We start from the raw sequence: 13,109 nt of genomic DNA, 5'->3' as shown, positions 1-13,109 counted from the left end.
GAGGACTCAGTTCTTCAGTTTCCCAAAGACGTTTTCAAGTCCAGTGTAGCTGGAGGCTCTGACTTGTCTGAGGGTTGTGTGGCTGCTGAGGCAACAGACGAATTCTCAATGGATGGGACTAGAGTCTGAAGAACTGCTGAATTCGCTGAGCCCCTCGTGAGCTTGGTGGGGACAGAGTAACATGGTTCCCACCCTGGGACAGGGCCCTGGTGTGAGCCTCCAGGAGTGTCAATGGCAGCTGTGAGTGTAAGGCTTGTCTGTGTGATAACTTACAGGTTTCCTGGAACCAGTACTAGCAATGGAGGCCTCTCTCCTTCTGACGAATGTCCTCCCCGTTAACCTTAATGACTGCATGATAATTAGAAACAGCACAAGTCGTGGAGTCTAGGGTGTGGCTGTCTCTGCAAAATGGTAAACACCGGGAATGAAATTTGGCAAATGGATGTCTTCCACTCCATTTCCAGAGTTTGGTGAACTGAAATATGTGCACCATGCTGTAGACACATATTCAGGATATCAGTGGGCAGAAAAGGCTGATTCTGTAATTACACATTTGTTAGAAGTTATGGCCACTATGGGAACATCCATGCAAATTAAACAGTCCGGCCTATATGTCTAATAAGATGAAGTAGTTTTTTTTGTGTATTATAATATAAAACATGTCACAGGCGTATCACACAATCCTACAGGACAAGTGACTGTGGAGAGATCTAATCGAACTCTGAAGGAGGTGCTTAATAGGCAAAAGGGGAGGGGCAACAAAACCCCCCAAATATAGATTACGTAGTGCTTTATTAACCTTACATTTTTAAATGCTAATGAACAGACCTCCGGGGCCAGAGCGTAGCTGGAGTTAGCATGGCTTGGTGCTTAGGTGCCTTATTTTTTGTATTTAATGCAACAGATAATGTCCAACGTGGCAGGCAAGAATTTAAGACTCTTAGCCTATAGGTATATTTAGTTAGAAATTTGAAGGTTTGGCGGGTGGAGCACGGTCTGGTGATTGGCATAGTATGGGTGCTTGCAGGCCCTGAAGGCAAGAGGTCAGCAGCAGAGTTAACCTGGGTTGGTGCATTGTTTTTAGTATTTAACACAACACAGTCAGGACAGCCCTTCAGGCTATGGGAAAGAACTGTAAATACATGAGTAGCAAAATACATACATTCTCAACTATGCAGAAAATAAGGATGCAATATGAATTACAAGAGGGGCTTCATGAATCTAAGGGAACAAAGCCACTCTGTGAGTCAAACTTGGAAAACGGCTAAGGAAGGAGATAAAGAGGTTCAGGGAGTGGTAGGGGTGGGAGGTCCCACCCTGCTAAGTTTTCTGTTTATGCTTACAAGGGCAGATAAGATTCCTGAGTTCAGGGTCAGGCTGGGAGAGAGCAAGGTTGGGCCTAAGAGTTCCTGGTGGCAATGGTGGTTTCAGGGACAGGGTCCCACCCCACTAGTTTATTATCTGTGCTTAACAAAGGCAGACAGACCTCTGAATTCTTCTGCAATGTTAAGGAAAAAAAAATGTATGCTTGCTGTCGTCTGTGAACCAACGGCTAGGATTATGAGATGCTAATTCATAAGACACTCAAAAGGAAACCTGGAGTAAACGACCAGACCGATAGGTAAAATAAGACCGGACCTGTGTTCTGCAGGAGATGAGCTACCCAGAGAATTTTTTAGGATAAAAAGGGAGACCTGCTAAGAGAACACAAACAAGCAAGCAGGGCATGGACAGAGAGTTCTCCAGGGAGAAAGCAGCACACAGAGATACGTAGCCTGGAATAGTTGTATCAAGCAGAACTCAAGTGGCCAGCTTAGACCCACGGTTTGACATTTTGCTGCTCCCAGACATCCCTTTCTCAGAAGCCCCTTTCGAAGCCAAGGCTGGTCCTTGGCATCAACTTATTTGTCTTGCATTTTCTGTCTGAGCTGAGCCGTATCCTCCAGGCGAGGTAATGGAAGTTGGCTTGCTGTTACTGGATGCTCTTTCAGGAAGGAGCCAGCTCCCCGGAGCACACCCCTTCCTGCTGGTCTCTTGCTGTTTGTGGAGTTTCTCCCTTTCTTTCTGTTTTCCTCATCTCACTGCATCTTTCCCCCACTTGCTTCTTCTTATCCTATTTTTATCAGTACGAGCTTCTAAAATAATGGATGACATGTAATCAAAGAAATGGCAGAAACCGAGCGATTCAATTGATGTAATCCCTATGTGATGGCTTATATATGCTTGGGCCAGGGAGTGGCACTATTAGAAGGTGTGGACTTGTTGGAGTAGGGGTGCCACTGCGGGTGTGGGCTTTAAGACCCTCAACCTAGCTGGCCAAAGTCAGTCTTCGGCTAGCAGCCTTCAGATGAAGATGTAGAACTCTCAGCTCCTCCTGCACCATGCCTGCTGGATGCTGCCATGCTCCTGCCTTCATGATACTGAAGTGAATCTCTGAACCTGTAACCCAGCCCCAATTAAATGTTGTCCTTATAAGAGTTGCCTTGGTCACGGCATCTGTTCACAGCAGTAAAACTCCAACCAAGACACCTTACAAGGTCCTCATCTGCTAACTTTGTTTTCCTCTTTCAGATCTAACAGTGTGCAGTACTGAAGAGACATCCAGCTAGTTTTTTCGCCAAATGACTGGTCTGGTGAATAATTCATCTTTGCTTTTAGCACATCACAACGCCACACATTGTTTACCTGAACGAGTTTTTAACACGTGTTGTTAATACATTCCCTAAAGAAAAGCACAGGCAGAAACATTAAAGTTCACGTTGATATATTTATATTTAATGACTGCAGTTCTTCTTACCGGGCTGGATTTACTAATAGGAAGCTTTACTCATTTTTACATATTCTTTGTCTTGTCATTCAAGCTCGTTAGTGTTGAAGTTAAGCAATCGACGTGGAATTAATGTTTCCACCAGTGTTACCTTTCCTGAGGCTGATGCAATATGGCTACCAACTGGCAGGCTTCAAGCAATGGAGCTTGTGCTCTTATAGAACTGAAAGTCCAGAGCCTGACACCCGGGACCACACTCTCTCCAAAGTGCCAAGTGGAAACTCCTGCCTCTGTCAGAGGCTGCAGTTGCCTGGAGTTCCCAGGCTGCTTCGGCCTCTGCCTGCCTGATTCTTCCAGTCTCGTCCTATGGGACTAATAGTGCAGTGCTGACACGCGTTAAGGAAGGCCTTAAAAACATGGCACATTGTACGGTGTTTCCAGTCAGGAGATGAATTCTGATAAGATGTCAGTTCCCTTCTATTATGGACTATGTCTGGGAGACATATAAACTCATTTAAAATCTTAGGAGTTTTTATAGACATTGTCAAGGTGAATCTGAATTCTGTAAGAAAATGCAAAGACTTTTAAAGTGGCAAGACCCCTTTGAAAGGAATCATTTTTAATCAGTTAAGTACTCAATTAAAAATATTCCTTTGCCGTAGTAGTCAAGACACTTCTGGTTCAAACAGAGACAAACAGGTCAACAGAACAAGGTGGTGTCCAACAGTGAACGTATTTGTTACGTTGATTTTTTTGACAAAGATTATTTTAAGATAATTTTAAAACATTCTTTAAAAGAAATCCCACACTTAACTATAAATCCAGAAAATAAAACTACAAGAAGAAAACATAAAATATATTTTCGGTGACATCAAATTAGGCCAAGATTTCTTAGCACTGACATGGGCAAAAACCAAATCAAGACAACAGACAAAAAAAAAAAAAACCCAAAAAACAAAAAAAACAAAACAAAACAAAACAAAAAAACCCAACCCCCCCCAAAACAAACAAACAAACAAAAAAAACCTGTCACCAATAAAATTGGAAAACTGAACTCATCAGAATTAGACACTTCTCTATGAGGACAAGAAAATGAAAATATAGATTTTTTCAAACTGAAAGAAAACACATTGTAAATCATGTGTGATAAAAGCCTTATATGTTGAATACGGAATTTTCAAAACTCAGAAATACTAAAACTGACACTTTAGTATAAATGAATGAAGACCTCACCAAAGTATATATAAAGGTAAGTAATTTCCTTGAAGCGTACTGTCTGTTATTAGTCATTAAACTGCAAGGAGACTGTCCACATTGTAAACAATGGGCCGAAGTGTTGGCAAGACTAGGGAGCAACTGGCAGCCACAGACTACCTTAGGATACAAAACAGTAAAACTACTTTGTAGAAACAATTCATTAATTTCTTAAGAAATTAAACACACTATTCCATTTTCATCTAGCAACTCTGTTTCTGCTTATCCAGTGTGATCAACACTTACATCCACAAAAGACTACTATACCAGCATTCACAGCGATTTTGTATGTAATAGCCCAAACCCAGGAACAAGTACATTGTCCACCAAGGCGAGTGGGTGGCCAATTTGTGGCGAGTCTCTAAAAGTGGAAGATTACTCACCATTGATGCACCTGGCATCGTAGATGAACAAAGAATTTTACGGAGGGAAAGAAATCGGATTAAAAATGGACCGTGCCACATTCTGTGGTTTTTACATTAAAATCGAAGTGTTGTTTTAATGGTGAAAGTAGGGGTTGATTACAAGAGACACAAGAAGCTTTTTGGGCGAGGGAATGGTTTATTATTTTGATGTGGCTTAGCAGGTGGATACTGAGGACACACTTTAAATACCTGCATGCTGTTGTCCATGTAAATAAACGCATTAAGATACGTACAGATATGGGCCTCGATAAGGTGGAAAATTAGGAGGAGTCCTTTGGGTGGAACACTAACGTCCTTACCTTTTATTTAGAACTTCAGCAGGTGCCTGCAAAATAAAAATTCTAGTTAACTAAAAAAAAAAAAACAAAAAACAAAAAACAAAAAACCAAACCAAAACAAACAAACAAAAAAAACCCCTCTAGATCTTGTCCATTTCAGGCATCAATAAGAGAGTTTGAGGGAACATTCTAGTCATCAACTGCAGTTTAATTTGTGACAGAGGAAAGAGAAAGAAAATCAGAATTGGTGGATTTGAGGGGTGATGAGTGGAGGACGGGGCGACCAGGGAAAGAAAACAAGACCAAAGTGATTCAAATGTTTAGAGCGACAAGCATCTACACTCTTTTCCCCCTGCAGCAACACAGATTCTTTAAGGGGGTGGCTCCAAGTGTTAAAATGTCACCTGAGAGACCAGTAATAAGTCCTTGATTCTCCAGGTGAGCTAGGACTAAAGTCAGCAACGCTCCCTCCCGAGGCTAGGCGCTCCGCTCTCCATCGCCCCCTGGCGGCCATCGCCAAAGGACCCGCAGTGACGCCTTGGGTCAGGTGTGCGCAGGAAAGTGGGGGTTGCCCAGCAGGCTGCTGCGGCGCCCCGTGCCTTGCCCACTCCCAGTCGCGCCGCCCGGGATCTGCTTGCCAAACTCCGCGGTCACCCGAGCTGCGCATACGCTTTAGGCTGCCCAGCTTTCAGGACTTGAGGAGCAGACCTGGGGAGAAGGAGCTAGATTATAAGGTTACGACCTCCCGGGCCTCAGAAATCCCCCCCTTTTGGAAAGTGCGTTACGAGGCACCGATCTTGCCTTAAGGGGACCCTCGCCTAAAAGTCTCAAGTTGCAGGAGATGGCTGACGCTTTGAAGCCTCCTCTCTTATAACGCAGCGATTGTCCCAACAGCGTCTACTCCGCCCGAGCTGGCCCCAAATATTGGCACGCCCCTCTGCCCCTGGAGCCAAAGGCTGGTGGCATCTCTTGCCCCACCACCCCATTAGTCCTTTGGCCCGAAGTGGGAGACCTATCAGCGGGGATCGGGGTCAATCGCCAGCGCCCCGGGCTCTCCCACTAGACGGCGCGGGGTCTGTACGGGTCACCTACGGTCGCTGCGCCCTACGCCCAGAGCCTCGGAGCTGCAAACCCAGTCATAGCCCGAGGGCTGCCCCGGAGAGGGAGCAGCCGGGAGAGCCACTTGGGAGACCGTGGCGGTTTGGCCAGGACTGACTCGGTCGCGGGATTCGCGACGAGGTCCGCCTCTTCCCTCCCCTTCCCGCGCCGCCTCCGCCTCCTTCCTCTGCCTCCACCCTCACCCCTTCCCGTCGGTGCGGAGCTCGGCTCCGAGCAGCGCTCAGCCCGCCGCAGCTTGGATGTGGGCTCGGGACAAGTGCTCTGCGCCTCCGCTCGAGATGGACAGCCGCTACACCAGCGCCACGGGCATCGGGGACTTGAACCAGCTGAGTGCGGCCATCCCTGCCACACGCGTGGAGGTGTCGGTGTCCTGCAGGTGAGGACGCGGCTCTTTTTTTTTTTTTTTTTTTTTTTTTTCTTCCTTCTATCCGGGCTTGGTGGCACTTGACTGGCGCTCCCAGTACCACTGGTGAGAAGTTGCTTGCTGAGTGGGGATACCCTCCTTGTGGTACTGACTGACGTTACCCCACCCCCTCCCAACCTCCACCCCGGGTCAAATGACACAGAGTTGGGGACGAGAGTGGTGGGCTTTGGGACTGCGTCTTTTTGCTTTCTCTCTGGGAAACGTTGTGAAAGTTGGCAAAGCTGTGACTCAGCTACAGAAACCCTAGCCGCCGCCCACTTTGCAACCTTTTAAAAATTATTTATTTACTTTAAACGACCGCAATCAGGGCCAGAGGTTCAGTGATGACGGGAACAGAAGGGTCAGCCCTGCCAAAAGCGTGTGTGATGCTACGCACTTTGGCCCGGGACTCCCTCCGCTGGGCGTCTGGGAAGCCTGGCGGTGGGCTCTGCTCCAGTTCCACAGTTTCCTCCTCCCCACCCACTTCCTGGAACCGTCTAGCTCCCTTACCCTACACCCTTCCGGGACGTTTGCCCTAGGCCGGTAGCGGTTCCAGGTTCAGTCTTTCTGGCAGACGCTTACCTAAGAATTGAGAAGTCACGACTGATTTTCTGCCCGCCGGTAGACAAACATTAGAATGCTTCCAGCAACTCTCAAGGACTGCCAATTTCAGACTCCCCTTTCCTGACGCTCACTGGGCCAGATCCTCTGTAAGTCAGGTAGAATAGCCGTGCTGGCCCAGTTTTGGGGAATTAGATGGTCGGCTCTATTAAGGATACTACATTCCATGTACCCAGGTGCCCACTTCGCGTTAGAACACTTCTTTCCACCGTTCTCACTGAAAAACCCCACTCATACTCTATGCTCCCGTGTTTTTAAATGCCCTCAAATGTTCTCAGTCTTTCTGTAGGAAAGATCCTTGTAACTCTAAAAAAGCATGGGTGATTTTTGTTGTAAACAAAGCCTGAAGTTTAACCCCCTCAGCCTCTAAACATTGGTTCTCAGCTAATGCTTCGACCATTTAATACAGTTCCCCATGTTGTGACACTACCCCCTCCCCCGCCCCCACCTTAAAATTATACTTGTTGCTGCTTAATAGCTGTGTTTTTGCTACTGGTACAAAGAGTAATATAAACATCTGTGTTTCCTGATGGTCGTAGGTGACCCCTGCGAAAGGGTTATTTGATTGGCAAAGGAGTCGCCCACCCACAGGTTGAAAAATCACTGCCCTGAAACTAAAGTTTCTTGGAAATGCATGTTTGGCATCCATCCCGCAAGTGGCCATGTCCTTTGGTAGGGGAAAGCCCTTAGACAACATATGATTGACCTCAGACTGTGAAAGTTACAGTGGTGTTCATGACAGCAGACCCAAGCCCTTGCGTTATTGGGGTCACTGCCTCTAATGTTCCTCTAGGCTCCTTGTGATAGCAGCTGCCTGGCAGAGTCCTGTGTCAATTCGTAATAGGTGCATTTCTTCTCTCTGAAGCTGGCTTTAGTGTTAGGCTCCTGTCACCTAATGCTGTAATACACAGTGGGCAGTGGGTGGTCAGGAATTTCACTATCTAAGCATAGTTTAGAGTTCTGTCGTTTTTTCTGAAACCCTGCAGCATCGGGAGGGCACTAAATAGACAAGAACGTGGCACAACTCTGAGCGTCCCATAGTTCTTAGGAGTGAGGAGAAATAGCACCAGTCTCACGCACCAACCGTTCCAATGCTTCTTTGCTGTAGGTATGCTGGAGACCCTGAAGTGCACTGGCTTAAACCAGTTTGTTTCACCTTCCTACTCCAGTCCTGGGAGACTTTCTTCTATGTGGGGTTACTTTTCAGTACTTAAAAAAGAAAAAGTTTCAAATAGAAAAAAAAAATCTGAAAGAGAACTGAATACTTAGTAGCAAGTATTTCTTCTAAGCTTGTCCAGGCCTAATCTCTATTATTTGAGCTGTCTAGGTTCAGTTGATTGTGTATTTCTTACTAAACTCAATGTAGTTTCTATCGTTGGGCGAAAGTGTACTTGACAACTTGGTGGCATAAGGCAAGTTCCTTTCATTTCTGTGGTGCTGAGAACTCTGTCTCATCACCTTACGGGGTGTGGTATCCTGGGAACTTTGTCTTCGGTATCCTGGGTGCAGATTCTGGCCTTGTAATTTACTGTTATTCTCTGAAAGTTGGTTTTGTTATTTGTCTGAGTTTGTTTATATCCAGTAAGGGAGCTAACTGTGGCATGTTCTTTAGAGAACGGGGAGGGTTTTTATAGAAGGACATGGGGAACATGCTTGTTACAGTACATGGCAGTGCTAGCTATGAAATAAATACTGAACTACAAATATAATACAGTGTCTTAGGTAGGGTTATTGTGGCTATGGTGAAACAGCATGACTTGGGAAGGAAGGCTTTGTTTGGCTTAACAGTACAAGAACTCAAGCAAGGCAGGAACCTGGAGGCAGGAGCTGATGCAGAGGCCATGGAGGGATGCTGCTTACTGGCTTGCTTCCCCTGGCTACTCAGCCTGCTTTCTTACAGAACCCAGAAGTATGAACTCAGGGACTGCACTGTCCACAATAGGCTGGCTCCTCCCCCATCAATCACTAATTAAGAAAAATATAGTTGCATGTTATGTCAGCATTATCTCAGTTGAGGTTCCCTCTTTGCGGATAGTTCTAGCTCGTGTCAAATTGACATGAGACTAACTGGAACATGTAGACAGTGGCACTTAGAGTCCTGCTAACAGACTTCTGTAACTACTCTATTTTAACCTTAGTAAGCCAGTTAAGGAACACAGAGCTAGCCGTTCCTGGAGCACAGCCTTCCCAGGATGGCTGTGAGGAGTTCACTTAGCAAGAAGGCACGATTGAGAGCCTCTCAGCCTTGCTGTGGGAAGGTAGGGCAAGGACCTCCCCCGCCTAGTTAGTTGTCTGAGCGAGCTCTGATCACTGCCGATACCTCAAAGACAGCTTGCAATGGAACCCCCTTTGATAACCTTCTTCCTCTGCTCCCTATAATCCAAAGATCCATTGTCACATTGGGAAGGAAAGAAAGGTAACAGTTGAAGCCAGAAGCTAAATATAGCTTTTCTTTACTGATCGAGTATCCACGCGTCTTTTATACACATAGGAATTAAACCCTGCTTCATGAGTAGTACGAATATGCTGTCATCTCTGAGATCATGAAATGTGACTGGCAGATACACATTATATAAGATAGCAACCTCGGATAAAACTTTGCAATAAGGCTCCTACATGTGCTGGGACAGGCCATTGTGGAACTGAGCACTCAACATATGTGACAGGAGTGGGGTGGGGGTGGGGATGGGAGTAGGGGGGGAGGATGGGCTGTAACAGATCAAGGCAGATGGGCATGGATTGGAGAGATGACAGCAACACTTTTAGTGGCTGTGAACTTGTTAGTGATGAAGACCACAGACTGGTTACAGTTCCCGGAAGGCAGACTCCGGGTCTTTGACTTCTCTTCTACCCATTACCAGCTATGTGTGCGGTCAACATTTATTACTTTGTAGATTTTTTTAAAGACCTAAGTTACCCGACCAACTGAACTTCTCTGCAGTTGAAATGATACTGTAGCTAACCTTCCAGTCTTTATCCTGGAAACACGTCATTGTAAACGGATGCTAATGCTAATGGGAAAAAATAATTCGCTGTAATTAATCACTTTCCCCAGAGCATTTGTCTCAATGCTTTAGTGACTTTTGTCATAATTTTAGTGGTTTTTGTCATTTTTGTCATTTTTCTCTGGGCTATCTAGACTCTGGTTCCTGGCCCTCCAGACAGTGCCAGGGGTGGACTCCCTCCTGTGACGTGGCTCTCAAGCTGGATCAGGCATTGGTTGGCCACTCCCATAATTTCTCCTCCACCTTTACCCTAGAACATCTTGTAGGCAGGGCAGATTGGAGGTTTTGTGGCTGGCTTAGTGGCCCCAGGCCTTCCACTGGAAGGCTTACCTGGTTCTGAGAGGTTAGTTTATTGATGGTAAGTGTGTAGTGTCGTCAGAGTTCTGCGTGACGTGCCTCCGGTCTTCCCCCACTAGCTTTCAAGTTCAAGATCAAGCTAGATGATCCTTTCAATTACTCCCGGAATGGTAGCTGTACTGATTTTAAACACCAATGTGGAAGGAAGCTGAAATGTTTTGAGTGTGCATACCATGGTAAGCATCCTAAAAGCCAGACCCAACTGTAGTTCCCTTGTCTTGCCTAGCATCAATTCTCCCATGAATTGTCTGAATATAATGTAACAAATCTATGCTTACCATCTATCAAGACACCAGGCAACATTTAATCCAGAGATAGGAGTTCCAAAGCACACCAGGTGATCCATTCTGGGCTGGACCAGTGTGGCTGCTGCGTGCTGCTCTGTAATCGGCCTCCCTCCCTTTCCTCATTCCCTCTTCTTAATTAGATTTTTATTTGTTCTCAAGACTGAGATCAAATGCCCTCTTCTTTTATGACCCCTTTCTTTTTTTTTTTTTTATTAACTTGAGTATTTCTTATTTACATTTCGAATGTTATTCCCTTTCCCGGTTTCCGGGCAAACATCCCCCTAATCCCCCCTCCCCTTCTTTGTGGGTGTTCCCCTCCCCATCCTCCCCCCATTGCCACCCTCCCCCCAACAATCACGTTCACTGGGGGTTCAGTCTTAGCAGGACCCAGGGCTTCCCCTTCCACTGGTGCTCTTACTAGGATATTCATTGCTACCTATGAGGTCAGAGTCCAGGGTCAGTCCATGTATAGTCTTTAGGTAGTGGCTTAGTCCCTGGAAGCTCTGGTTGCTTGGCATTGTTGTACATATGGGGTCTCGAGCCCCTTCAAGCTCTTCTAGTTCTTTCTCTGATTCCTTCAACGGGGGTCCTATTCTCAGTTCAGTGGTTTGCTGCTGGCATTCGCCTCTGTATTTGCTGTATTCTGGCTGTGTCTCTCAGGAGCGATCTACATCCGGCTCCTGTCAGCCTGCACTTCTTTGCTTCATCCATCTTGTCTAATTGGGTGGCTGTATATGTATGGGCCACATGTGGGGCAGGCTCTGAATAGGTGTTCCTTCTGCCTCTGTTTTAATCTTTGCCTCTCTATTCCCTGCCAAGGGTATTCTTGTACCCCCTTTTAAAGAAGGAGTGAAGCATTCACATTTTGATCATCCGTCTTGAGTTTCATTTGTTCTAGGCATTATGACCCCTTTCTTAAGCTGGAGTTTTCTTTACTCTTCCAACAGTTGGCTCTCACAATTTATCACACCGGGATACTCTAATTCTTGGACACAATGTAACATCCATTGTGACTCTTTCTTGCTGATGTATTCTGACTGGCCGGTAAACACACCAGGCTTAAATGAAGTCATCTGGTGTTTGAGAAGTTAAGAGGCTTCCGGTTATAGACTTCTGGGCTCCACAGCAGATCTACTGAGGCATCTCTGGGAACGTGATGCTGGGCTCTACCCCCATGAGTTCACATGTGCTGGTTATGTGCTCCAAAACTTGCAGGCTTGATGATCCAATAACTCTGACTAAGCAGAGATTCTGGCCTGTTGATTACAACTGATTTTTTTTTTTTTATGCTAGAATTTCCATCCAGAGCACTTTTATGGGCTTTGGAAAGTGGAGGGAAGTGCAATCAGATTTCGTGAGTTTGTCTCTTAAATTAGAGAGTTACATTTGAGAATTTAAAAATAGTTTTGAGAGAAGTTCAGAGAGCATCACTTACAAAAGGGTGGGTTTGCAAGTCAAGGTTAGTCTTATAGTTAAGTAGGTTTGATTTGTGTGCTTTGCCTAACGAATTTTGTCCCGGGCCTGTCACTTGTGAGGTTTATTGCTTCTTTGTGCAAGGAAGCCCCAGTCCTGAGCTTCTCATCTTTCTCTGATACTAACTCTGTGCCCTTTGATGAGACCTTGTAGTAAACTGACATTAGAAGGAAATCTCACACTGGCCATTTGCAAAGTAGTTAAGTCATAATTTATGTTTTGCAAAACAGACAATAGTTTTAAATAGACAATTACACTGCTATAATACAATGATATTAATACATAATTTTTAATAACTTGATCTAACACATGTACGAACAGGATGAAATATGATATTATTTGATGCACTGATTTTTCTTGGAAGTTTATTTTTGCTGGTGTGTTTCTACTTTTATTTTCGATAGGATTTCCCCATGCAAATGTTGTAGTCTAGGCTGGCCTGAAACGTGTGATCCTCCTGCCTCAGCAATACATGCTGGGACTTTAGACATGAAGCACTAGTCCTGACTGGATTTATTTTCAATAATAATGAAGAAGAAATAAAAGGGGAAAGTATAGTATTAACATAAACTGTTATCCCCCCCCCAATGTAACTTGATTGACATAACACACATTGCTGGCTACCTAATTTGAGCGTCTGAGATTTTATTATTATTATTATTATTATTATTATTATTATTATTATTATTATTATTATTGTTAAGGGGACATGAGCATGCCTGGCACTTATGTGGAGTTCAACTTGTGATGGTCTCTCCTTCCACTATGGGTTCCAGCAATCAAACTCAGGCTGTACAACTTGTATGACAAGTCCTTTTACCTGCTAAGCGCTATCCCTGTCTGAGAAATTTTCTAGAAGGATATCATGGTAGGTTATTTCTAGGTGTTTCAATGTCCTCATTTAACTCAATCACCTCCTAAAACAATGTGAGATTCTACTGTGGTTGATCTAGATTTTCCTCTCAACCAGAGTCTAGCAGGAGTCTGGTCTGTTTTGTTTGCCTTCGAAATGCAGACTATTTGATGTCAATAAATAGGGGTGCTTTCCTGCAGCTTACTTCGAAGTGTGCTTGTCATGTTTCAGGGAAATAGAGCTTCGAGCAGAGATGGCAAATGGAGT

General features: G+C 45.1%; 1 protein-coding gene and 1 long non-coding RNA gene across 4 annotated transcripts in view; one reads left to right on the top strand and one right to left on the bottom strand.

The window, feature by feature from the left end:
• Positions 1 to 4,914: 4,914 nt before the first annotated feature.
• LOC134479767 (uncharacterized) lies at positions 4,915 to 6,160 on the bottom strand. Its single transcript, XR_010053469.1, has 2 exons — positions 6,026 to 6,160; positions 4,915 to 5,432 (listed from the first exon to the last, which is right to left on the bottom strand). It is a non-coding gene; the product is annotated as an uncharacterized LOC134479767 (long non-coding RNA).
• The window catches only part of Cpne8 (copine 8), a 174,197-nt gene continuing 167,041 nt past the window's right edge, over positions 5,954 to 13,109 (top strand). For 2 of the 3 annotated variants that reach the window (XM_039079639.2, XM_063263950.1), the window contains exon 1: positions 6,083 to 6,219. In XM_039079639.2, the coding sequence (XP_038935567.1) occupies positions 6,083 to 6,219 (137 nt within the window). Of the gene's footprint in view, positions 6,220 to 13,109 lie in introns of all 3 variants that reach the window. The other variant, NM_001108750.1, reaches the window with a different exon arrangement.

Source organism: Rattus norvegicus, chromosome 7 (genome assembly GCF_036323735.1).
Source record: "Rattus norvegicus strain BN/NHsdMcwi chromosome 7, GRCr8, whole genome shotgun sequence".
Classification (NCBI taxonomy): domain Eukaryota; kingdom Metazoa; phylum Chordata; class Mammalia; order Rodentia; family Muridae; genus Rattus; species Rattus norvegicus.
This window is presented reverse-complemented; position numbering and strand designations above follow the sequence as displayed.